General features: G+C 34.6%; 3 protein-coding genes across 4 annotated transcripts; all 3 read left to right on the forward strand.

Annotated features, from left to right (window-relative positions):
• Window positions 1-449: 449 nt before the first annotated feature.
• On the forward strand, window positions 450-3020 carry LOC122398617 (INO80 complex subunit B). Of its 2 annotated transcripts, none has more exons than XM_043398682.1 (6): window positions 450-545; window positions 816-981; window positions 1064-1250; window positions 1369-1602; window positions 1667-1839; window positions 1902-3020. In XM_043398682.1, the coding sequence occupies exons 1-6, from the start codon at window positions 500-502 to the stop codon at window positions 2032-2034; spliced, it is 939 nt and encodes a 312-aa protein (XP_043254617.1). In that variant the 5' UTR covers window positions 450-499; the 3' UTR covers window positions 2035-3020. The 2 variants fall into 2 exon arrangements, with proteins under 2 accessions (XP_043254617.1, XP_043254618.1); XM_043398683.1 differs by having other exon boundaries at window positions 455-503.
• LOC122398627 (laccase-4-like) lies at window positions 2815-25960 on the forward strand. Its single transcript, XM_043398706.1, has 10 exons — window positions 2815-2890; window positions 3424-3526; window positions 4316-4424; window positions 5305-5515; window positions 7893-8059; window positions 11452-11629; window positions 23143-23532; window positions 23670-23891; window positions 25467-25685; window positions 25791-25960. Exons 1-10 carry the CDS (start codon window positions 2815-2817, stop codon window positions 25958-25960), a joined length of 1845 nt encoding a protein of 614 aa, XP_043254641.1.
• LOC122398618 lies at window positions 14511-18697 on the forward strand. Its single transcript, XM_043398684.1, has 2 exons — window positions 14511-15235; window positions 18202-18697. Exons 1-2 carry the CDS (start codon window positions 14852-14854, stop codon window positions 18628-18630), a joined length of 813 nt encoding a protein of 270 aa, XP_043254619.1. The 5' UTR covers window positions 14511-14851; the 3' UTR covers window positions 18631-18697.
• Window positions 25961-26064: the final 104 nt, after the last annotated feature.

Raw genomic sequence — 26064 nt, forward strand, 5'->3', positions numbered from 1 at the left:
ATGAATCTTGCAATTTAGATAGTATAGATATCTTCCATAAAATTAGCTTTAAACAATGTAATTTTCAATACATATATATTTTTGGCCGTTATGTATAGAACTGTTTTGAAAATTATTGATAGTTGTGTAAAATTTCGAAGAAAATTATATTAGTTTTAAAATGAAATTAATTTATTTTATTTTGTGCAAATAAATGCAAATCACATAAATAAATGTATTGTTCTTATGGTTGAGGGCATTATATTTCATTAATTAAGTACCTGGAAAAAGACGTTGCCCGATAATAAATTCAAACGCATTTCACGAAGAAAATAATTGCTTTATTTTTTTTAAAAGTGTACGTTTATAATTGAAATTTAAATTGATACTCCATGTTTACCAACGTTGTAGCTCGTATACCAACATAATAGTGGCGAAATTAACTTATGTTTATACTACCACACGCCATATCTACAATATTTTACCACTGACAGTTCAAGCGGATCAGCTTTTCAATAAAATGGGTAAGATGAAAGACATAAGCACAGATGAAGATATAACTGTAGGTACGCTTTTCTACATATTGAGTGGTTAATATTCATATTACGAAGTGATGAACGAATTTATTAATATTCTTTTCTTTTAATTTCGTCGCTGGGGTTAGTAAAGTACACTTGAGATAGTCGACTCAATGAAGCAACCTCAACAGCAAATAATCACAATGGCACTTCACAAAAATGTATTTCGCGGGAAATTTAAAAATTCAAATGTGTATTTATGTTCAGTTTTACATAATCGCTTATGATTTTAATAAATATACGTTCAACCTCTTCTAGAAACTAATGAGGTATCTCCTCAAAAAAGACACAAGAAGCATAAACATAAGAAACATAAAAAGAAGAAACCAACACACGATGAGAGCGATAATTTTAATGATGTTGCTGTCGAAGCAGAGAAAAAGAAGACATTTAGAGTTAAAATGAAGAAGGATGATGATAAAGGGTAAGTAAAATATTATTGTTTTATATCATTTTGAGAAAAGTATTTAGAAGTATATGTAAATAATATTAATATTATTTTATAGTTTAGAGAAACCTCGCGAGAAAGTGATAAAGTCATCTAATCTTAGTGTCGCGGGTTCAAGTACAGCACCATCACCAAAAGCCACAACAAAGAAAAAGGTACCAAAAGGTAATAAAGGTAAAGATAGCGGTACTAGTAGTGAAGAGGAACGATGGCTTGATGCAATAGAATCTGGTAAACTGGAAGAGGTAATAAGCACAAATAATATCAATAGAAGCTAATTGATAAATGCCTTCCTCAAAATAATAAATGATAATTAATGTTGGTAATATTTATTCGTTATAAATTTCTTATATTTTATTGTAGGTGGACGATGAATTAAAAAAAATTAAACCGAAGGATCCAAAATTAATGACGGCTCGGCAAAGGGCTATGTTTGAAAGAAAAACTGATACAGAACCAAATCCGGGCGTAGAGCAGCTTATGTCTTTACCAACTGGATATAAAGAAAAAGTTATGACGGCGGAAGCCATACAGAAAGCTGCTCTTAAGTCTTTAAAAAGGAAACAACTTGCAGATGAGAAACGTGAAAAAGATAAGGTAATTCAATTTTCTTTTTGACATAAATGTAACACATGCGAACAATTTTCCGTTATACTCATAGAAAAAAACAATGGAAAGATTATTGAAGAAACAGGAGTCCAAAGCTTCTAAAGTCATTAGTAAAGGAAAACCTTCCAGAAGACAAGTTCCTTTAATTACATATCGTTTAACGCTCGAAAGAAGTTCGATATCTTTGCCCCCTGGAGAAAACTTTCCATTACAGCCTACACAAGGGTGAGCAAAAGTAATTCAAAATGCAAAACGAGCTTATTACATTGTTATTATTCTTTTTTCAGAAAAGACCCTCCAAAGCAGTTCCTTTGCGGCGTAAATCAATGCAAAAATCCGAAAAAATATTCGTGCTCAAAGACTGGAGTACCATTGTGCAGTTTAGAATGTTATAAAACTAATTTAGCAATATCTACATGAGTGCAGGATGCGTCACTAGTTAAATTCTAATGTCTTTCAGAATATTATAGGTTTGTCTCATTCATGGACACTACAACTATTAATTTATTTATTACGATGTTCGCTGAAGTCGCTTATTACCATTACTGCAATAACGCGTTCAAATTTAATTCTATCAATGCAATAAATATTGAACTTTTGCACGTATAATATCATTAAATTCCTTGGAAAAGGAAAAGAAATGTAGAGCATGTTGTACGTGAAAAAGAATTAAAAATTAAATTAATCGATCGTTTATCTTTAGATGCAGCCAGTATGATGGATACTTTGTAAATATTTTTGTACATGCAAACCGTCTGTACAGTTTTGCCTACATAGATAATTATGTCGTTGTAATATTTTTTAACATCAAACCACTACATTCAGTCCGAAGAATGAATGTATTTTTTAAATAAAGTGAAAGGAACAGATTGTGTAACGTTTATTCGCTATCCACAAAACCGAGTGCCGATTTTCTGGAAGCGTTGTTATAATTTACCAATATGAGTTACGTGAACATTATATCTTCCGACGAAAGGAAAAAAACCAAATCTGCATCGAATGCAACTTGCGTAACTAGGACTAGCCTAGGCCTTGCTTTCACCAACCGAGATAGGTTCATCCAAGTCGTCGTTTGATCGTGAACCGCGTAACATCGCAGTGTTTTCGGGTCATCGCTGATTCGTGTTTCGCGATGGCAACATTACAATCGATATAGATTAACGAAACTTTTACCATTATTCAGATTTTTTTTGGGCCACGATGTTGTGGTTCAGCAATTTTACGATTTTTGTCATTCTTTTAATTTTACTAAAGACTTCAAGATCTCAAACACGGGGTGAGGAAATATATTTATTTTTCGCGGAGGAAATAGTTTTAAAGTTTGAAACGGTCACAGTTATTTAAACAAAACTAGAAATGTTCACTTGGCACAATTTGTTTCATAAGTGTATTGACCTCAACGCCGCTAAAAAAAAAAAAAATACAAATGCATTCGCAATGTGAAAATAGTGAATGTCGAAATGCGTTTTTTTATCTTTCACGACCAACACGCCGGTCGCTATCGCACAAATTACTATTATTGTACATACTTAATTGAATGTAATTGATATTTCAACGAATAATATTATCAAGGAATTGAATAAATTTAATTTTTTATGATATACTATCAAATGCTAAATATACGTACATTTCACATTTTTTGTCAAGATTTTCTACTTTCTATTATGTTGCACAATTTGTGAATATTCGAAAGGTGTTGAACGTTTCTACCAAAGCGATAGAAAGTAGTAAAATTGTTGCTTGAAAGCGTGAATTTTTTTTATTGATAGTAGCTGTAAATTAATTATTTTTTGTTTCTTTGAAAATCAGATGATCAATATCACGAATGTCTGCGTCCTTGTGTCAACGAAGTTTCCTCGAAAAAGTTATGCCGCTACGATTTCTTCGTCAGTGAATTACCTACCACAATCAGGTGAGACGGAAATCCAAGAACTCATTACTGTGATTAATACAACATTACATTCCCGGAAGTGAATAACCGCCCAAAAAATTCTTCAACGGTAGTTTCAACGTGTATCGTTAATGAGTACATGTCTACTTTTCATAATTTAGCATAAATAAAATATTAGTTTAACCCTCGTTCGTGTCTCGAAATTATACTTCGAAAACCAATAACGCTGATTCGAGGGGATATTAATTATCTAACGATACAATATCTGCTTATTCTTAGACGAAAGCTTAGCACCCCGTATGAAATTTAAATATCGTATATTCTAACAAAGGAGATCCGGTCGGAATCTCGGCCAATTCCCGCGTTAGTCGGATAAATGTGTAATTTCCAGTGTAATCCACGAGGTAACGGTTGACACGCTTGGTTACAGAGTGCATCTTGGATTTTTACAATTTCCAACAGGTTCTGACACCACCACAGACGCGTTCACCTGTACTGTAGACAGTAAAGCTGTATAATAGCATCATATACTCCGTGCGAATCCCGTACCGTAAGAGTGACTAACATCGCGATTTTCTTCACGGTCAAGTTCGAGGCGCGTTCCTCGGACGTTAAATCGTTAACGTTTCGATCGATTGCACGGTCGATTTTGTTCCATTTTTGTTCACGACCAATACCAATCGATGTTGATCTTTGTCGCGAATAAATTTAATAAATAGACACTTCCGTTGAACGTGATCATAATACGAAACAAAAAGATCTTTTAAATACACACCATACGTTCCGCGCGATTGTTATTGCCACTTACAGCACTCGCAACGAATCGACAATCAAGGGCGAATCGGTGATCAGCAATCAAGTGACTCTACTGGGAAGCTTTTTGGGAATCAATGGAAAGAGTCCAGGACCTCGAATAGAGGTAAAGCAAAATTTTTTAAATATTTTTATTCATTCCTGTTAAGAGTATATAAATATTTAAATGTTCGACAAAAAAATGCTCATACAAGGATAAAGGAAACTCGTGCTTATAGTTGATCAGCATTTATTCGAATCCAAAACGTTTTGAAAAACGAACACTTATTGGCTATAAGTATTGTATATAAGTATCTGATTGGTTTTCGTCTAATATAAGGCCGCAGTTACATTGCAAGCGATTCCGCGCCAACTGGCGATCGCCACTGTCGTTGCACAAAAGGATAGGTAAGTAGTTTTATTTCAGCGACCTATTGGCGTAGGTCAGTGGTTCTTAACCTATACTTCACGGACCACTAGGGAACCATAAATAGATTTGTACAAGGAATTATTAAATATTTACTTTTGTTACATACGTTACTGTAAATGTTTCTTGAAGCCTATTATGCCAACATTTGTTAATATCTAAAAATATATCTGTCTAATATAAACTCTTATTTAACAGAGCACTGGTTTCGGAAACATTGATTTAATTAATGTTTTAATACGTTATGAGAAAGAGATCCATGAATTTCATTCGAGTGCCAAGAGGAATCCATAGAAAAAAAAGATTAAGAACCACTAACGTAGGTCGTTGAAACAAAACACTACCCGAGTGTTCATATGACCTTGCTAGCGATCACAGGTTCATGCGAAATCGCTTTGAAGTGTGATCACGGCCTAATGAATTTACGAACGAACGAGAAAATTCTGAATAAAATATTAAATTATATTGAATGTATATAAATAGAAACAGAAAATATTTTTAGTCTTAAGATAATTCTTTAGATTAAGTCTTATCGAACGTAGGTTAATTATTTATTGTTAAATTACTTCACAACTTTCAGATCTGTCTAGGAGACACAATCGAAGTATTTTTGTATAATAGATTAGGATCCCAGGAACTATCTTTACACTGGCATGGACTGCAACAAAAGGGTTCCTCTCATATGGACGGGGTGTCTATGGTCACGCAATGCTCGATATTACCATTTGGCGGTTTTCGATACAAACTAAAACCAAAAGCTGCTGGTACATATATGTATTATGCGTATTTAGGTAAGGAAATCTCGTTTTTAAATAAATTTAACTAGTTCGAAAACAATTTATAATATATAACACGAAACATTATGTGGATAGAAGGTTAAAACACACAAACAAATTGACTAAAGAAATATTAATACCATTAATTCTTTCATCGATATAACAATAAAAAAAATGAGGATTTAATATTCAAAATTGAAGGACCTATTAAATGTTACTAGCAGGTTCAAATTTATTACTATTTTCTCTGAAATTGTAAAATATTCATCTCATTTAATTATCAATATATCAGTTTATAATAATTTATTTTAAATAATATCTATTAAAAATAAACGATAATGCTAAACGTAGGCAAAAATTGTTAACAGTTTATTAATAGAATTTGACTACCGTTGTTTTATTCATATCTAAATATAAAATAATATAAGTAAATATAAAAATACAGTAAATTATAAACACAGTTTAATAAATGTAATGTCACTGTTCTGTTGTTTTAACTTTATTTTAAAGTTACTAAATAATTGTTTAGACATTATGCTTTGAATTTGGTTCGAATCAATTACAAATTTCCCGCGCTGTAGAACGACTTCTACTTCCGGTAAAATCAAAGTAGATCAATAATCTTGCAACCGCGTAGAAGTTAGGTTACGTATCAACTTCCCGTTCTCTCAGTGTTTGAAAGAAGGTGTGATATCTAGCAAATGCCAGAAATGTCATTCTTACAAATAACTATATTTAAATTTCTTTCCTGCTGTGTTAGAGTGAAATATCCTAGTTGTGTAGCTGGAAAAAAGAAAAGTAGAATGAAATGTAACAAGAAATCTCCATCAACCATAGATGCTCAGGTACTTCGACATATTTTTGCTAAATCCATACAAAATTAGAAAAAAGTATTTTCTTCATAATTATATCATTTTCTACGTTTTTATGGAATGTTTTCTTTCTTTTCTTCTCTTCTCTTGTTAAAAATACGTTAAATACAAATAAATTAATTAAAAATATTGTTTATTCTGCTTATGTCAGATCGTTTAGAATGAAATTTATTTTTAGAATATTTCATTTTAAGAGTGAGAGTATATGTATAAGTTGGATATTAACATAAACATCTACTGTTTAAAAAAACAAAGCCTTATGGTGTATCGCAAACTCGAAAAAGTAACATTTATTAAATAAGTAAGTACTCATTTTTTGTGTAATTTGAAATACTTTCAATAATGAAACAGTTAATTTTCATTTACGTTGTGATTGCAATATAAAAATTAGTATAAAAAATCGATTTAACGCTGTACGAAATATGGAATTATTTTATGCAAACGTATCGGTATGCGATACCTATTTTCGAACATCGTTTGAAGCCGCGCCATAGTCAAGCAAAACAAGATTGAGGTAGATCAATAAAATTGAAAGAATATACGCGTTGACTTTTAAGGTTGCTCGAACAACTAACTTACACTCAGGGGACAAGTACTAATCGGGCTATTTAAAAATTGCGGTATTTGCGTTTTTAAATATAAATTAAAACTAAAATTTATAAATAATGTTGAACGTCAAATATCGTGCGCACGCGTGTCCGTACGAATCAATGTTCCCGTTAACATATTCACAACCGAATTATATTTTATTCGCGTATTCCACAAATATGGAATAAAATTCCATTCGAATAAATTCTATTACAAACGAAAATAAAAATTTCCGCGATACTAATAACGGTCACTTAATATTTGTTACATAATTGTCGCATTGCAGCTTATTTCTCTTTTGTCATAGTCAGTACTTATAAAATCAATGCCTGCTTAAATACTTATAAATGCATAATAACACATATAATATGTCGTTCTATTAAAGCGAATTAACTCAAATAATAAATTATTCGAAAATAATTTATTTATATCTTATACGAAATAAAGTTAGCTTTCTTATGTTATTTATAAAATAAAATTAATAATGTTTTTCAAATCATTATTTCAAATTATTATTTGTCATTTTATTTCAAATAAAATGTACCTAAGCCTGCTACTTGAATGGCTTATTTCGCATGAACTGAGAATATAATTCTAATAATTGTTTAAGTAAACAATTGTCTGTATAACTATTTTCGAACAAATTGCCACCCAAATACGAATGTATTCGTTACTTATAAATAAATTATTGTTCCGTTATTCTGATATTATGTGTATTAAATTATTTGTTAATCGAATTAAATGTTGTCAATATCCAGCGGATGATATTCTATTTGAATAATGAAAGTTACTCGTTTGCTTGCTTTCGTTTTTGAATATAAATGATCGTCCTTTAAGAAATTTAAACTTTGAAAGTGGTCGTGAAGTAGTCGTCTATGAAACTTTCCATTGATCATGGAAATAACGAAGGTATAATAGGGCGGGATTATTAGTTTCACAGCAGGGCGACGGCGTATACGGGTCGTTGACAGTTCGAGGACCACAAGATGACCCCAGCTTGGAAAGGATACTTCTCTTGTCATCAAGGCCACCAACTCTGCTGTCGTGGCATTCGCACCTACATCCACCCACGCCAAGTGAACTCCTCTTAAACGGCCAGGTACTGATTTATCTAATTACATGATAACGGAGAGACACGGGGAGTTACAAATGAACACGAAAAATAATTGATGAACTGAACAAGCGAACACGATCAACGATTTACATACACGAAGAATACCGATAATAAAATTTTAATACGCCGCGTATAATAATTATTTTTTTACTATTTTCTTTCGTTATTAGGATATGAAAATTACTTGCAGTTTATAGACAAATGATATATTTAGCATTTCTCCTTGGAATTTGAAAAAATTATTAACTCTGCAATACTACATTTATATACAGGGTGTTCTGCCACCCCTGGGAAAACTCAAGGATACTAATTTGTTGATTGAGGTTTCTTTAAAAAATTATAGAAACATTTTCGGCCACACAGTATATTTTCGGTAAAGAATTTTTTTCTCGAAAATACGTATGATTTCGAGGGTATGTGTATTCACCAAAAATGATTGTAATTGACCCCCGCAACCAAAAATAATTTTTCCAGAACGATTTGAAATTTTTGAATTTTGTTGACAAAATCCACCTACTCGAATTTTTTTCTCGGAAGTGCGTAGGATTTCGAGGGTATGTGTATTCACCAAAAATGATTGAAATTGACCCGCGCAACCAAAAATAATTTTTCCAGAACGATTTGAAATTTTTTAATTTTGTCGACAAAATCCACCTACTCGAATTTTTTTCTCGGAAGTGTGTAGGATTTCGAGGGTATGTGTATTCATCAAAAATGATTGAAATTGACCCCCGCAACCAAAAATAATTTTTCCAGAACGATTTGAAATTTTTGAATTTTGTTGACAAAATCCACCTACTCGAATTTTTTTCTCGGAAGTGCGTAGGATTTCGAGGGTATGTGTATTCACCAAAAATGATTGAAATTGACCCGCGCAACCAAAAATAATTTTTCCAGAACGATTTGAAATTTTTTAATTTTGTCGACAAAATCCACCTACTCGAATTTTTTTCTCGGAAGTGTGTAGGATTTCGAGGGTATGTGTATTCATCAAAAATGATTGTAATTGACTCCCGGAACCAAAAATAATTTTTTTTAAATGATTTAAAATTTTTTTTTCGCCGAAAAATTTAGGCACCCCTGTAATTTTTCTTAAAAATTCGTTTATCATTTTTGATAAATTTGTTTGACGTCCTACGGAAATTTTGTTTAGTACTTTTTTGTAGGTATCTATGAGCTCCACTTCCATACTAAATTTCATTGAGATACGTTCACTATTGTAGAAATTATGCACGTCTGAAGATTGGGCCATTTTTATGGGGTTTTCCTCACTTTACGGTGTCAAGGAACAACTTTTCGAATATTCTTGGAATTTCTACATATTCTTCACTAAAATACGCGTTGTTTGCCTTTTGAAACATTAAAATCCTCCAATCCGTTCAGAAGTTATAATATTTTAAACATTTGCATGAAATTTCGAGGAAGCATTTCTGGCCAGAAATTATATTTTCTATTAAGAATACCAAAAAACATAAATAACGAAATGTAAGTAAATAAAGTAAATAATATCTCTCAGAAATAGCTAAAACAAAAATGAATGGGGAATGCAGTACTCCATTATTATAATTCCAGGGTCAGAGTATACAATGGCGCAACATAATTAGTAGAGAATTCCACTCTTCGCGGAATACCTTTTTTATCTTCGTTAAAAAACATATATCTAGATTCTGTTTAACCCTATCAATACGTATACACGATATTTTTAAGTCAATAATTTTATGACGTATACAGGGTAAGGCAAGAACTTTTTTTACCTGAAATATTTCCGTTATTTTTAGTTATAGAAAAATATGTTATATACAAAAGTTATACGGTTATAAAGAGGGACATATTATGGTAGAGTTAATTTTTTTTTTTGGAAGGGGTGGGGAGCATAGAGGTGTTCTCAAAGTCAACTTTGTATTTTTAAATAGAACCTTATACTTCGTAATCTTATTATAATAACGGTTATTTAAACAATTTCAACGAAATATAATAACACGGTAATTTAGATTTATAGGGGCATAAAAATGGCAGAGTAACGATTTTTATAATTTCTGGATTCAAAAAAAATGTCTTCAAGGATGATTTTTGTACTTAATGTGCAGAACATCCATCATGTTGGTACCTTTTATTCCGTGGCGAATGTTCGATTGTCGTGACAGCGAATATTTTGGATTCAAAATACCTGTGGCACTCAAAGTGTTAATGACAGTCTGTGTTCTGTCGATAAAATATGACCAAAATATTTCATCGTTTACGGTACAGCGCCACATATTTATTGACCATTGTCGGTGATGTTCAATTTGGCGTAACCAGTGGGGATTCTCGATTGACCAGCAGTGCATATTGTGCAAATTTACATTCCCGTGATTGGTGAACGTTGCCTCATAAACGAACGATATTTGTTAGAAAAAAAATGCATGATTGGTCTCTATTTGTCGTTAGGTCAATTGACAAAATTCTATAGGATTCATCGTAAAGTCCACGCCGGAGGGATGAAATTTTATTCGAACAATGGATGACGGATAAAAATACAGTTTCTGTTCGTTATCATTTTCTTCTATCGTTTTACGTGTTTTCTTACAGTTGGACTTCCGGCAGTCCTTAATTTCTGACCCAACCTTTGAAACACGAGGCGTGAAAGATGGATGTAGTTTGGATACAGTTCAGCATACAAGGCTTGTGAGCTTATTGAATTTCGCTGAGTTTCTCCATAAATGAGTAGTATGTCTACTTGCTCGTCAAACGTAAACTTCATAATGGTAGCTGTTTGGCGCATAATCTGTTCACAGGGATGGATCCAAAGGCTTTGCTCGAAGGGTCGAAACATGCAAAAGAATATTTTTGAACCGTTCAATTTCTTCGATTGATTTGCTTGGAAACGTTTGTAGGATCAAAAGAAATCGTTAGTGATATTTTATTGTATATAACGTATAACAATAATTGAGTATGGATTTATATACAATAAAAATAAAATAATAATTATGACGTACAGATGTAAACTCGTTTCGTTTTCACGATGTATTATTTTTATCCGGGTAAGGATTTCTCCCGACTCAGTTTCGTATTACTCAAAAACGATGCGAATTAAACACGCCAGAAATATATTACTTTCCCTCGTTTCCGGAATATTTAAGCGAGACGAGACGTCGAGCCTGCGTCACGGTGAATTGCTTCCGACAAATTTGCAAATAATGCGATTATTAAACATAACTTTCATTAAAAAGCATTTGAAGAATTTTAGAACCGTCTACGTCGCGCAATGTTGTATAACAGAGATTACGCCAACGATATGAAAGCATCCTCTCGACTCACGAAAGTGCTGAACGTAAACATCGCGTTCCGCGGAAACGGTGGAACGAACTTTGAAAATGATTCTTTTCTTTTTATTTCAGAGCAATGGAACGGTCTTGGAAGTCGATCGAGACAGGCAATATTTGTTACGGCTTATCAACGCCAATGCGTATAATTGTCCAGTTCGATTATCCATTTCGGGACACGATTTTCGAGTAGTGGCCGTTGATAGCAATTCCATTCAATCGGTGACAGGGAGACACATCGTTGCGTATCCAGGTACGTACGAGTTATTTTTATTTCCCGATACCAGACACGTCAAACTTCATTTTTACCCGAGGTACAATGTCCGCTTTGCCACGGATGTATAATTATTTCATAACGGTCAATTATACTAATTATTTTAGAACACCAATCGATACTATGTTATATCACAAGCAAAAATATATAGGAGTGACAAAAAAGCAATAATTTCCATGGAAAGAAGGAAAAGGATACATTTGTTTAAAAATAGACATAGGTGCGGTAAAAGGATGTTTTTCTATCAGACAACATTTCACTTTTTCTTTAAGATACTTGGCACGTTACTTTCGAAATTGGAGAAAGGTGTGTCGAACGTTTAATCTTCGGTACTGTTTTTTTTTTTTGATTGAAAAAAGCTTTTATTATTAAAGGGATAAAAATAGAGAAGGATCAAGGGGGCCGCGTGTTTGACATGCCTGCTCCATACGATTTGTCGAACATCGTACGTATACAAATTTCTATGCACGTAAGATATGATCGTTGCACGTGCAAGTTGAACGCGTACGCACACAGTTGCGTAAAATGCCTCATCCGAGATTTTACACATCAGCGACGCGTCGCTTTCGTACATGCAATTGCGCCCGGACAATGCAGAGTACGGAGCTTGAGTGAAAGCGAGCGGGGTGGTGGAAGAAAAATTGAAAATGAAAGAGACTGGACGAAGCGTAGCAAAATTAAATTGATACGCGAGCGTGGAATATGCACGCGAAAAATTTGTTTCTCGCGTGGAAATGCACTATCGCTTAAACGCGGATAGACAGATCCATTAATTTCAGCTTTATGGCTAAGAAATGGATCTTTTACTACATTAAACAAAGTATATATGTCTGTTAATTTTCATTCTGGTCAATTACGTGGAAAAGAAAAAAAATATAAAGAATTCTCAATTTTTAGCCCAAACTACCAGAGTGCTCCCATGTGACGGTCATAACCCAGATTAATTCGTCCAATTCTTAAGGAAGATTCAAAGGTAAACGTCGAAGAGTGGAATTCTTTTTTAATCTGCGTTATAGTATTATGCGCTCTGAAGAAATAAAATATGTTTAATTCTGTTTGCTTGCTTATATGTTTTTAACGTTGCATATAAGTTCAACGCAAATACATTCGTTTGGTAAATGAAATTAAATTAGCGTTGTGACGGATATATGGTCAAATACTTTTGAACGGCAGTGCGCATATACTTCTTCTTTGTAAAGGAAGGGCAAAATCAATATCGTGTAAAATGAATCCTTGACATTCAAATTTAGTTTAAAAAGTGACCGAAGCAGGAGTAGCGACGTAACGCGATAAAAATTTTAACAAATGGGACAAAAGAAAATTACAAGCGAGAAGATTCCGCTGAAAATGTTTTTGATATCGTGTGATACCGCGTCACACGACAATCTGACTCGGCGTGAATCGAAGAAATGCGCGTGATCACATACATTCGAGTGCAGTGCCGTGATTCCGTTTTATGGCGTTCGTTTCTACGGAATCATATTACTGTGAGAATAACAGGCCAGGCAAAGACAAGGGAATTGTAAGCTAAGGGAAGAACGCAAAACGAGAGAAAGGTACGGAGCGTCAGAAGATGACAGAATACGAATGGGGAACAATAAATCCGAGCGAGACACCAATACGTTGGTACATCGAGTCACAAAATCATTGACACAGGCGATAATTTGATAGAACTACGCGAAAGAAGAAAACGATATAAGAATTTTAGTATTTTTCCATTAAGAAACAAATGGTGTAAATCCTTGGAAGAAAGACATAAAATAAAATAACGAAAACAAGTTTTAAAATTATATGAAGATTTACTGTAACGGTTCCTTATGTGTTTTTATGTCAATAATATATTGGCACACATGGTGAATTGTATAAGATAGGAAATATTGTATACAAATGTTACAGGTAAAACAATACAAAGACAGAAAGAAATAATTAATCTCACCAAAAGAGTATTACAAAGTAACTTGTATAAAAATCAAAAGAAAACCGTACGTAACTGCAATTAATGAAAAAAAGTAAATAGAATCTATTTCTAAGGCTGTAGATTTTTCGTCATGCTGTTATAGTTTATATGATTAGTTTTTTCGTAAGAGGACACATGAACATCAAGTTTGTGTTTTCAAATAGAATTGTATTTTGTTGCAAATGATAGTCTATTTAAAAATAAACACTTCTTTTGGTTGTATAATTCAAGTTGTAACTTTTATTGAGCAAATAAGGAATCAATAGTTATTTAGATGAGAATTTTCCAACGTTACCAAACCAAGTAATCAAAGGACAGACAAGAAGGAATTTCTATTAAATGTTTAATTCAAGATATAATTGTGTTGTTTTATTTTATGTCTCCATCAGTTAAGGACTTAAAACCGTTTATTTCTAACAAAAAGAAATATATTAAAACCGTTGTATCGTCATCGTATTTCGCGTATTACGTTTCCGTGCGAATATTTTGTCGACTCGCTGTACATCGAACAGAAATAGCAAATCGCATCAAAGGAACAAAGAAACGCTGCAAGACGATAGAAACGGGAAGATCGTGGAAATTATAATTAGCACAAAGGTAAACATCGCGCGGATGGAGAAAAATTAATAGGGATAAAAAGGAGGGAACGGACAAAAGTAGAAACCGCAGCCGACGAAAAGAACGAAAAAGGACGAAACGAGGCGCAAGGTCATTTGGTAAACAAAGAGGAAGGGAACGCAAAGAAGGTACAAGACGCCCGCCGCGAAGGAATACGAAAGGGAAAGGGGGAAAGAAAGGGCGGGGGAGGGAGAGAGCGAGTGACGACGGTTGGCCGGCGGGGAGGGGAGACGAAAGGATGAAACTGCTTGGCGCTCATACGTTCGACGATGCGGCGTGCAACGGTGGGCAGGCTCGTTCGCGCAGACTCGGGCGTCTTCGTGTTCTCGCCGGGTTTCCGCAAAGGGAAATAAAGAAAGGAAGGCGACCAAGCGCGCGCGGGTCTCGCGCAAAAATCATTAAAACGCGTGCTCGATTCGCGGCTGCGGCATCGTTGTCGGCTCGTAGTCGACGATTTATTAGCGGGTACACGAGCGTACCCACCCGCCTCGTTGGCTACCTACCGGCCGGCTGCATACACGACCGTCCGTCCGTTTCTCTCCGTCTCTCTCGCGCGATTCCTTCGAAAACACACAGTGGCCGCCACTTCTTCGCGCGGCCCGAGCGACCCGCCGCTTTGCATTTCCATGTCTAACTACGACGCCTGGAACGAGCTAGAAACGAAAGACACGCGTCTCAGCATGGAGTGGACCCGCGACAAGACCCTCGAGCTGCTGCGCGAATATCAACAACGACGCGTCCTGTGGGACTGGAACGCCCGTGGCTATCGCGACAGAGCGAAACGCAAACGCGCCATCCAGGAACTCGCCGAGATACTCTGCTGCAACACCCTCGAGATCGAGAAGAAAATCACAAACTTGAAGTGCCAGTACTCGAGGGAGGTGCACAAGATACAGAACAGCCGCGACGCCGCCACCGGGCCCGACGATGTTTACGTGTCGAAGTGGTTCGCGTTCAAGGCGATGCAGTTCCTTCAATTCGGTACACGCAGATACAGCAAACGAAAGAAGGTACGTGAGATATGCGCCTTGTTTCCGACAGAGACGGGGACAATTTTATTCGAACAACAGACGACGAGAAACAACGCGTTTACCGATCCGTTCGTAACGTTCGTTCGATCGAGCCTGTCGCTCGGACAAATTTTTTATTCGTTTAGTGTAAAATACAATGGATTTCTAATTATTATTCGGCGAATATCTGGTAAAAAATTGTTTCGAAATTACGGATACAAATTTGGCTCCGTTTCTGGTGTTCGTGCAACGGTCGCGAGAGAAACCCAGTTGCAACGGATATTAACTCGTTTCCACGTGTCGTGTTCGACTCGCAGGAATGCGATGCAGCTCTGCGACGTTTTGAAATTACTTGTGCGGGGTTCTAATTCTCTGAAAACTCGTGGAACGTCTGTCCTTTCGTTTTAACAAACGTAAGTAGACCGAACGTCGCGCTGCCTTCCTTTCTCTGGTCGCATGGAGGCCAGTTTACACGATCCGAGCGTAATTGGCCAACCGATTTCGGAGAAAGACCATTGTGTCTGAACGTGTTTCGTGGAAACGACCGCCTCGCTTGAACGATGCGTCGCTTGCCAGGATATATGTACATATTTCGTCGGCTCGTAGCGACGTGTCATACCCGCCACGCTTAATTGCTTTTTGCGTTTAATTTCCCTTTTTGTCTTGTCTGACCGGGGTGTTATTTCGAATCGATCTCAGAACATGTCCGATTCGTGCACCCATGCGTATACGTTTGATGACATTCTTCTGGCTTTATCATTCTCGCATACTTTTTCTCGCACACTACGCCTTTTTTTTGTTTGATCCTCTCTGTCCTGTTCTCTTTGTCCGTTTGACGTTGAGTGCCTTTGTCTCCGTTTTTTCCTCTCTCTTTCTATTGGAACTTCTTTCTGTCGTTTCGTTTTAACGGAGCGATTGAATTATATCGACGCATTACCAACGCAAGATGCATCGTCTTTGCAAAGCGTTTCTAACGCTGCATACGAAAATGGAGTCGTGCGAATTCGCGGTTCGTCTTGTTCGTTATTTATTGTTTATCTTTTTATTTCATACGTTTAATCGTAAATTTAACACTTTACTTTTACTTCTTATTGGTTCATATACCGATAAAAAATTATTTTATTATTATATTCGTAATTGTAGAATTGCACAATTTCAAAAGTAGAATCGAAGCTTGTTTATATTGCACGCGCAGCGGCTTAATGCGTGTACTTCTTCTTAATTAAGCGTGCATCTGATGTATTCAGGCATTGTTATTTGGGGGAAAATGTGTACTCGTGAAAGTTTTAACGCGAAATTTCCCTGTAGATCGAAATACGCGATTAGTACCCAAGTCGTGTGAACGGAGTATACTAGATTGAATCGTGATTCGATTCGATTGTGTTTATATCCCGGGTAATTATGATCGTCTGGATTGCAGAGTTTTCTCTGTTCCGGTGAAGTTTTATAGGCAAATTCATTTTTACGGGAATGGTATAATCTATTCTACGATTAGCATTTAACGCAAACTCTTACAATTAGAAAAGATAATAATATTGATTATAAAAATTGCTTACAACACCTGAGAAGCGTGCATTACACTCAATATGGATATGATTCAGAATGCAGTTTCTTCATTAGTTAATAAATTTCATCATTGTATTAATATCAATGGCCACTCATATTAATAACCAATGTCGCGTAAATATCTCTCTTGATTATACGACTTCATTAGTTTAAAATTAGTTTAAATTAGTTTCATTAATTTAAAAAATCATTTTGTACAATTATATTTACTCTAACATTCTTTCTTCACTCGTGTTGTTTCTCACTCCTTCTATTCCATGCCCACCATTTTGTTTTTAATTTAAAGATAAAAAGAAATATTCCAAATTTTTAATTATAATAATAAATAATAAATAAATTTTAATTGTAAAAAATAAAGGAATGTGTTTCTTCTTATATTTATTTATAATTTCCGGAGAGTATAATACAATAATGCAAATATAAACAATTCTATGTTTCGATCGTTACTTTAGAATTTCTTCAAGAATTAAACGAAAAAATATAGTTAATAATGATTACTTACATATATTCATAAGAAAGTAATAAACTAAATGAATTCTTCCAATAAAAATCAATCAATCTTCTAAATAAAAATAGTGGAACATAAAATGAAAGATAAATTTAAATAAACGTGACCTTCAAACTGTACCCATCTCGATGCGATAAGTTGTAATTAATAATAGCTGTAAACAAATTCGTTAGCCGTACTATTGTTTTAAAGCCACAATTGATACGTATTGAATTGATACAAATATTAAATCAGAAGCGGGGTTGTAAATTGTTGATCTGCGTTATTGTATTAAACACTCTGTACAGTCTGAATAAATTCGTAATAAATACATATCATGGAATTGTGCAAATACGCTAATAAATCCAGAAAAGGTCGTAAAGTCTCGGCATTGAACTATTCGCGGTATCCCTTTTACGTAAATCCATCACCACGCTTCTGCATGGGCATTAATCCAACCACAGGCACGCTGTAATTCCTAACACATGGAACCTTTTGGGATCAGCCGATCATTTAAATCGAACCACGCTACAAAAAGTGCATAGAATTATTTACAAAAACGTGATTTTATCTGCATACAATCTTCAGTTTTGAGACATTGAACCCTCGAGTCTTCAAGATCGCTAGAAAATCAAAGACAAAGCGTTCTCACACGGTATCGCAAACTGAACAACTTTGTATTCGTTGATCGTTGGATGAGAATTAGAATCTGAATTATAGAGTGAAATTATTATATTTTACCCCGTCCCTGCGGAGAAAATTAAATAACGAAAAGTCGACGATTCCTTGGACGACCCAACGTGTCCGTAAAGGGTTAAAAACAACTGGGTTTCGCTAGCCAATACACGAACGCACCGCCATAGTTACGATCGATGACGCCCGAATGCCAAATAATAATGTCTGCTTTCCGCAGAAAGTCGAAGAGGAGTCGCCGAAGTTGCAGGAGGAGTACATAGTGAGTGACATCGATCCCGAGAGCATAACGTTTATAGACTGTAACGAGGAAACGAACGGCTCGGGAACTGGTTCCTTCAACGCCTCGCTGAGCGAAGACGCCGAGGAGTCGTCCTCGTCGAGCCTGAAGGCGCTGAAGCTTTACAACGGTTCGATGCAGGACCAGAACAGCCCGATCGGCGACCTGGACGAGTCCGGCCAGATGAACCTCGAAGTCGCGCCGATCGAACGGAAGAGAACGAAAGAGGAATTCGCGAAATTCGCCGAGAGCATCGCCGTCCAATTGGCGGATATCCCAGACTCCTACTCGAGGTCCGTCGCGAAGCTCAGGATTAATCAAATCCTTTTCGAAGCGGAGATCGGCGTTTACGCGCAAACGCGTCGCTAACAAGTGCAATCATGAGACACTCTGACGCTTCGATTGCTGGCTGCGCGGCTCACATTCCAATGCTCAGAAGGAACGACGATTACGGTGGTGAAATGTATCAGCCAGGGAAATTGTGTATTACTTACGACGCGCATTCGCTGTACGATTTTTTGAGAAACGAATTGAACGAAAACGCGACGATAATGAATGCCCTTGTCGAAGCTAGGGTTTCTTGACATGTTGGTCGGTTCGAGCATTTTAACGTATGTTTTAAATCCTCTGTATACACGACGTTTTGTTAATATTGTCGCTAGTAGCCGATAAAGTACCGCACTAGGGCGTCGATATTGTATATGTATGTATAGAAATAGCCCCAGCAACAAAATTATACTTTGTTTTGTTCGAAAGTTAGATACGAACACTCGCAATGGATCAAAGCATATATTATAATGTAACATTGCTATAGTGTTGCATAATGCCTTTGATCGTTGGGGAGGGGTGTAACTGCGAAAGTTGTGTACTTACGCATTTCCTTCGCAAAATTTGTTAAAGTTAATTAAAAACCTTGTATATAGCGAGTATAACTCAAGCACAAAGTTTAAAATCTTATACATTCGAATGTTTGAACCGACGTGCTTGCCAAGGATACGGGCTCATCATTGACGTTGACGTTGAAGTAAAACATTTTATGACAGAAAATTGTTCCGTTCCGACTGGGACGTATAAGTAACATTACTTACAATTAGTACACCATGGCGATAGTAGGTGCAAATATATGTTGTAACATTATGGAAATTATCTGTAATAGCATTGGTCGTGCGATAATGCACAACCGATTTTAACAGCACTTCCAATTTTACTATAGGACTATAGTTATATTTTAATTTGAAGTTCATCGAGAAGCGACAATACGATGTTTGCCAAGGTTTATTAAGGGCAATGGATGCGTGAGACGTATAGAAATTGGACAAAAAATTATTTAAATCTAAAAAGAAATTTCATTTTTCATGGTCCAATTATTCGAATAAAGAATGATGTTCCTGAAGTGGCGCACCAATCATCGTATCTATTAATTAGTCGTAAAATGTTATGCAAAGCTTAAAATCAATGGTCGATAGTCATAACAAAAGTTAAAGGTGTGAGATTTTAGACGAAACGCGTTAAAAAAGTTTAAATGAAAATAACGTTTGTCCTTCCACGAGACGCGAAACTTCAACAGCAAGATTTGCACGATGAAATACGAAGATTTGCGAGTTATCGTAGCTCAATGTGCGACGCAATTTACGATTTTAATTCGTAAATTGAATTAGTTAGCGGAAAACCATTTATTGTACCGCTCATTACAAAGTAAGAAAACTGTTTATACTTAATATTATATTTTTTTGATAATTGTACACAATTGGGACTTTTCCTGGGAAATAATTGTTCAATGCCCCAGGAACAAAATTGAACATTACTGTAAACAAAAAAAAAAATGCTCTACGTACGTTTAAGATTATTGTGTGGAATCAAAAGTGTTAAGGAAATCTTTCTTAAAACGGCATTTTATGTTCTATGCGTTGATAATAAAAATGCATGAACCTTACGAGTATCGTAGATTCCAGAGATTTTTCGAACGATTGTATTTAGTAATTAATTTTTATTAATTCATTACGTTTGAGTTGTATGGAAAGTATACTTGCCTTATGTGTTTTTGCATGCGACGAAACACAAGTTTATTGTGTTGTAAAAGCTATAAATGAATCGTGTATATACCGTAAATGTTAATTATTTCGGAATCTATAGAAGGAAAGTGAGAACTTTGAATTATCTTTAAATTCACGAATGCCTTCTACGTATCGGAAACACCTCGAGATGCACGTAACGGTTCTAATCGTAAGCTTCGATTCACGAAAAAGACTGTATTTTCAAGGACATTGTTTTCCGTAATTTCATTTGTCTACCACGACGACACCAATCGAATATTTTTTAAGTGGTCTCTTGTCAGTCCTTATGTACAATCGTTGAATGAAGTGTTACTCATATTCGATAGAAATAGCGGATATGTGATTTTAGATGTAACTTATGCAAAACGTCGGTGTCATTTGAGCCAGTTTGAACGGGAAACAATTCGCGCGATAGAGTGGGGAATCTTTTTGAAGAGTACTGTTCAGAAGCATTTGACGAAAATCCAATATAACGATTAGAGAGAAAATTCGTGTCTTTTTTGTACAATTTTTATTGTAGTACCTCATAATACTCTAATTTTATTATTTTACTTTATCTGTCTTTTTTAGAATACTGTGTAATCTGGTTCCTACAAGAAATTCCCTTTATCACTTGTAAAGTATTAAAATCATTTTTAATTTGTATATGTGAGAATGATGCAGGTCTTGATTATTATTATCCGTAAAATTAACGTTGAGTGACTTCACCTTACTGAATCTAACTTAGTTGTTAATTTTTAATTTACCAGTTAATTTGATTAATATTAAATGTCGCAATGATGAGTTATCAGGTGACACGAAGATTGTGAAACGAATTATATTTTATGAAATGACGTTTCACAGGATCAGCTCTCTAATAACGTCGTTCGTCATTTGTATCTGGTACAATCTGCCTCAGCAGTAACTTAGATTATAAGTATTTCATTGGTATTGTTTCAGGGCTTTAAATAATAGACGTAGTAAGCTGTATAAATAGCGAACTATTTTTTATCAAAAAAATTCCCTCCGTGTAGACAAAGAGTGGTGTCTTCTTTAATCGTTTATCTTTTGGTTCGTAAAAAGACTGTGTCGTATTTCATATCATGAACATTAGGTCTTCCTTTAATAGTTACGTAGTGTGTACACATGATTTATCAATCTCCGGTGTATGTCTTTATAATGTTATTCATTGTTGTTCCTCATTCTGCGATAGTTTTATATTTTTGTATTATCATGATCTTTTCTAAAAAGTCTTCACTTGCGGTTATTAAAGATTAAGGTATATAATACTTTAAACTAATCTACTTAAAATATTTTGTTCTTTATAATACATTCTTACGCAATAAGTTCTTTTTTTTTTTATTTCCATTAAACAGAATTTGGTCTCTAGGCCAACATTACAAGCGTATTATTTCTTTCGAACGATCCTTTTCTTAACGTCGGAATAGAAATTTCATCTATTGTGCTTTGTATATCAGAATGTGCTGCGTGTACATGAAATTTAAGGATTTATTGTGCGTTAATTAATTTTTAACGCGTTGTTTTGTTGTTGTTCCTCGAATGATTCACCCGAAACATCATTTGTATAGATACATCGTAGGTAATGATATAATTTTGAGAATTGAAGTCGACTAAATCGCAGTGTAACTGTTACAAAAGTTGACAATTGATAGATACGGTAATGATAAAAATAAACGTAATCAAAAGAGCTAAAATTATATGAAAACCGTATTTGGATGTTTATCGTTTATTTAAAGTTTCATAATTATTATACCGATATTTGTCTTGGGTTTTAAAATCCTTATTGAGTATTATTGTTAATCGGTATCCTCGATCATGGCTTCTGAAGAAATACATAGATGTATGTTTCCGCGAAAGGAAACATCAACGTTGGAAAATGTTAGTCGAGAGAAAAGCGTGGAAATTCGAATACGGGTCAATATGAGAGTTAAACTGCGACCGCTGCCTTGATATCCCTCGTCTTAACTCTTCTTCCAATATGTAGTGATTACGATATTAATACCGGCGTATCGATAAACAATTGATTTTGCTAGTATAAAAAAATTTTTGTAAAAAGAAACGTAGTGGTAAGACTATCTAAAAACTAACTGGGAGAATCAAGGTGATCGTTAGAAGTTTATTTTATTATGTACATACAGACGTTTCATTACTCTAATTTACATGTTCGTTCATAATTACCAATTAAATCGATAAATTATTATTATATGCATTTTGCATATATTCGCAATTAATGCTTTCTCGTTAGCAAAGAGACGAAGAATATCGATAACAAAATCAGCTATCTCGATCAACTTTGTATTTGCCAAGTTAAATTCGTAAAAAGTTTTCGATGGAAAGAAAATAATTGAACAACAAATTTATGGAAAATTAATTTGGATTGTATGAAATCCAAGTGATACATCATGATTGATCAAAGTTATGTTGTCCCTATCTGTTCCAACACTCCTTGTACTCATTTATATATTTTTCTGTAACGTTACATGATATACAACGTACATTTAACTTTGTATAATTTTTGTTGAATAAAATGACTACCATAAGCGTTCTTATGGATGCCGTTACTCTTTCCATGGTTACAATATATTATGTCAGGAAAAATATTTGCTCGTTGCTTTTTTTTCATTCGAACAAGTGGTAAAATTGTTGTATCTTTTAATGCAAATATTTTATTTTATACTCTCTGTTGCTCAAATAAAATCAATGCATAGCTTCCGTATGAAGATCTTGCGTACTTACAAAAGAAAAAAAAGAAAACTGAAGACTATAAACACGAAAAATAAAATATTTTTGATTAATTATTTTACTATTCAAACAACTTGCATTTCAGGCGAGAGATTCGATATATTTGTGGAAACAAATCAACCTTCTGGAAAGTATCTCATCGATATAAAGGGCCTGCAAGAATGTCGAAACCTTCGTCAAGAAGCATTCATTTTTTATAACGACGCGAAGTTGGAGTCCACGGTAATGAAAGACCAAGAATTACTGAAAATCGATGACGATGCAATTGTGAACAAGGGATTCAATTGTCACGAAATCACGAAGAATTTCATTTGTGCATTGGATTTGAAAGGGTCGAAGGAAACGTTAGCTGAGATCGACACGAACGACGTTATTTATATTCCGTTCGACGTTAATGCTTTCCCTTCGGTCACGGATGAAATGACCGACAATAGATACCATATTTACGGATGTGCATTCTACCCCGCTTATCTGAGTAAGAACATGCGTACCTGTTAGCTTGTTATTCTGTTTTATTTACTGGAAAATAATTCTCACTTATTCATGGATATTTTTGAAAAAGGTACTTCGATTAACTTTTGAACTTTTATAATGTTCCGATTATAATTGAAGGTACTAACGAAGAAGGAATAAGGGTGGCGCAAATTAATGGTATGTCGTTCAAATATCCTTCCTCTCCATTATTATCGCAACCAGAAAATATATCGGAGGAGTCAATTTGCTCTCTTGAAACACGTTCGCAAGAGTGTGCCGACACACCACTGTTTTGCGAGTGTATTCAGATAATTGAAGTTCCGCCCAGAAAAAGCATCGAAATTGTTCTGATAGACGAGGGTGGGTTTTCGAAAAAGTATAAAATATAATATACAGAATATTGGGCCACCCATGGGAAAAATTTTAATGGGAGATTCTAGAGGCTAAAATGAAACCAAAATCAAGATTAACAATTTCTTGACTGAGGCTTCATTAAAAAGTTATTAACAATTAAATTCAAAAATTTCAAATTGTTCTGGAAATATTATTTTCCGTTGCGGGGGTCAATTACAATAATTTTTGGCGAATAGACATACCCCCGAAATCATAGCCACTTTCGAGAAAAAAATTCAAGAAGGTGTGAAATTCGACAAAATTAAAAAATTTCAAATTATTCTGGAAAAATTATTTTTGTCTGCGGGGCTCAATTACAATCATTCTTGGTCATTGGACATACCCTCGAATTCCTACCCAGTTTCGAGAAAAAAATTCAAGAAGGTGTGAAATTCGACAAAATTAAAAAAATTCAAATCGTTCTGAAAAAATTATTTTTGGCTGAGGGGGTCAATTACAATAATTTTTGGTGAATAGACATACCCCCGAAATCCTATCCACTTTCGAGAAAAAAATTCGAGAAGGTGTGAAATTTTTCGACAAAATTAAAAAATTTCAAATTATTCTGGAAAAATTATTTTCCGTTGCGGGGGTCAATTACAATATTTTTTAGTGAATAGACATACCCTCGAAATCATAGCCCCTTTCGAGAAAAAAAATTCCTTACCGAAAATGTAATTTCAGGCCAGAAATGTGACTTCAAAATTTCTTACGTATCTTTAAAACGTGATAACTTCTGAACGGATTGAACGATTTCAGTGTTTCAAAAGGCAAACAACGCGTATTTAAGTGAAGAATATGTAGAAATCGCAAAAATATTCGAAAAGTGGATCCTTGACCCCGCAAAATGAGAAAAACCCCATAAAAATGGTCCACTTTTCAAACGATCATAACTCCTACAATAGTGAATATGTTTGAATGAAACTTTTTTCTGAAGTAGAGCTCGTTGGTACCTGCAAAAAAGTATTAGACAACTTTTTTGTAGGGCGTCAAACAGAATTACTAAAAATCAAAAACGCGTTTCTAAGAAAAATCGACAGGAGAGTAAGTCGACGAAAAAAAAAAATTTCAAATCGTTCTGAAAAAATTATTTCTAGGTTCTGGGGTCAAATACAACCATTTTTGGTAAATACACATACGTCCGAAATCCTACGCATTTTCGAGAAAAAAATTCAGAAAGGTGGACAAATTTTTCGGCGGAAAAAAAATTTCGAATCGATTTGGAAAAATTATTTTCGGTTGCGGGGGTCAATTACAATCATTTTTGGTGAATAGGCCTACCCCCGAAATCCTATCTACTTTCTAGAAAAAAATTCAGTACGGACGGAACTCTAAACGTTAATAACTTTTTAACGAAGCCTCCATCAACAAATTAGTATTCTTGATTTTCGTCTTATTTTGGCCTCTAGAATCTCTCATTAAAATTTTTCCCAGAGTTGTTTTTTTTTGTACTACAAATGTGATCAAATATTTTTGAATGGTAATAGGTATACATACGTGTGAGCAATTATTCTATAATATTGAAAATAATTTTTTATTTAGGTTTCGGTGGAAATGTTTCACATATATTCCACATACACGGCTACAATGCAAGTGTCGTTGGTAGAAACAGTTTTGAACAAGCAATTACCAAAGACGAAATCATGGACTTGGATCGGAACGGAAAGTTGCACCGTAATTTAATAAATCCTCCTCGAAAAGATAGTTTCGTTGTGCCAAACAAAGGTTACGTTATTCTTCGTCTCTTTACCGACAATTTAGGTAAGATGCTTAACAAACGAATTTTGAAGGTGTGAACAAATACAGTGTAATTACTCTTGGACAAAAGTTAGCATGTTACGTAGTTAATTTAATTATTGTTTGCAGGATACTGGTTGTGGGAAGCACGAAGCACAGCAATTTCTCCAGGAACGTTTGGATCCGGTATGCAATTTTTATTGAAGGTAGGAAATCGCGAAAGTTTCGTACCAGTTCCTTTAGATTTTCCTACCTGTGGGAATAATAAGCGTCCAGATATGGTTTTCGAGACAAACTGAAATTTACTGTACATATATATATATATATACATATATATATACTTTTTTTATTTTTAAATTGAATATCGTTGATTAATTATGTAAGTTTGACTACTATTACATGG

This window comes from Colletes gigas, unplaced genomic scaffold, assembly GCF_013123115.1.
Source record: "Colletes gigas isolate AHSC1104 unplaced genomic scaffold, ASM1312311v1 Colletes_gigas_Sc00011, whole genome shotgun sequence".
Classification (NCBI taxonomy): Eukaryota; Metazoa; Arthropoda; class Insecta; order Hymenoptera; family Colletidae; genus Colletes; species Colletes gigas.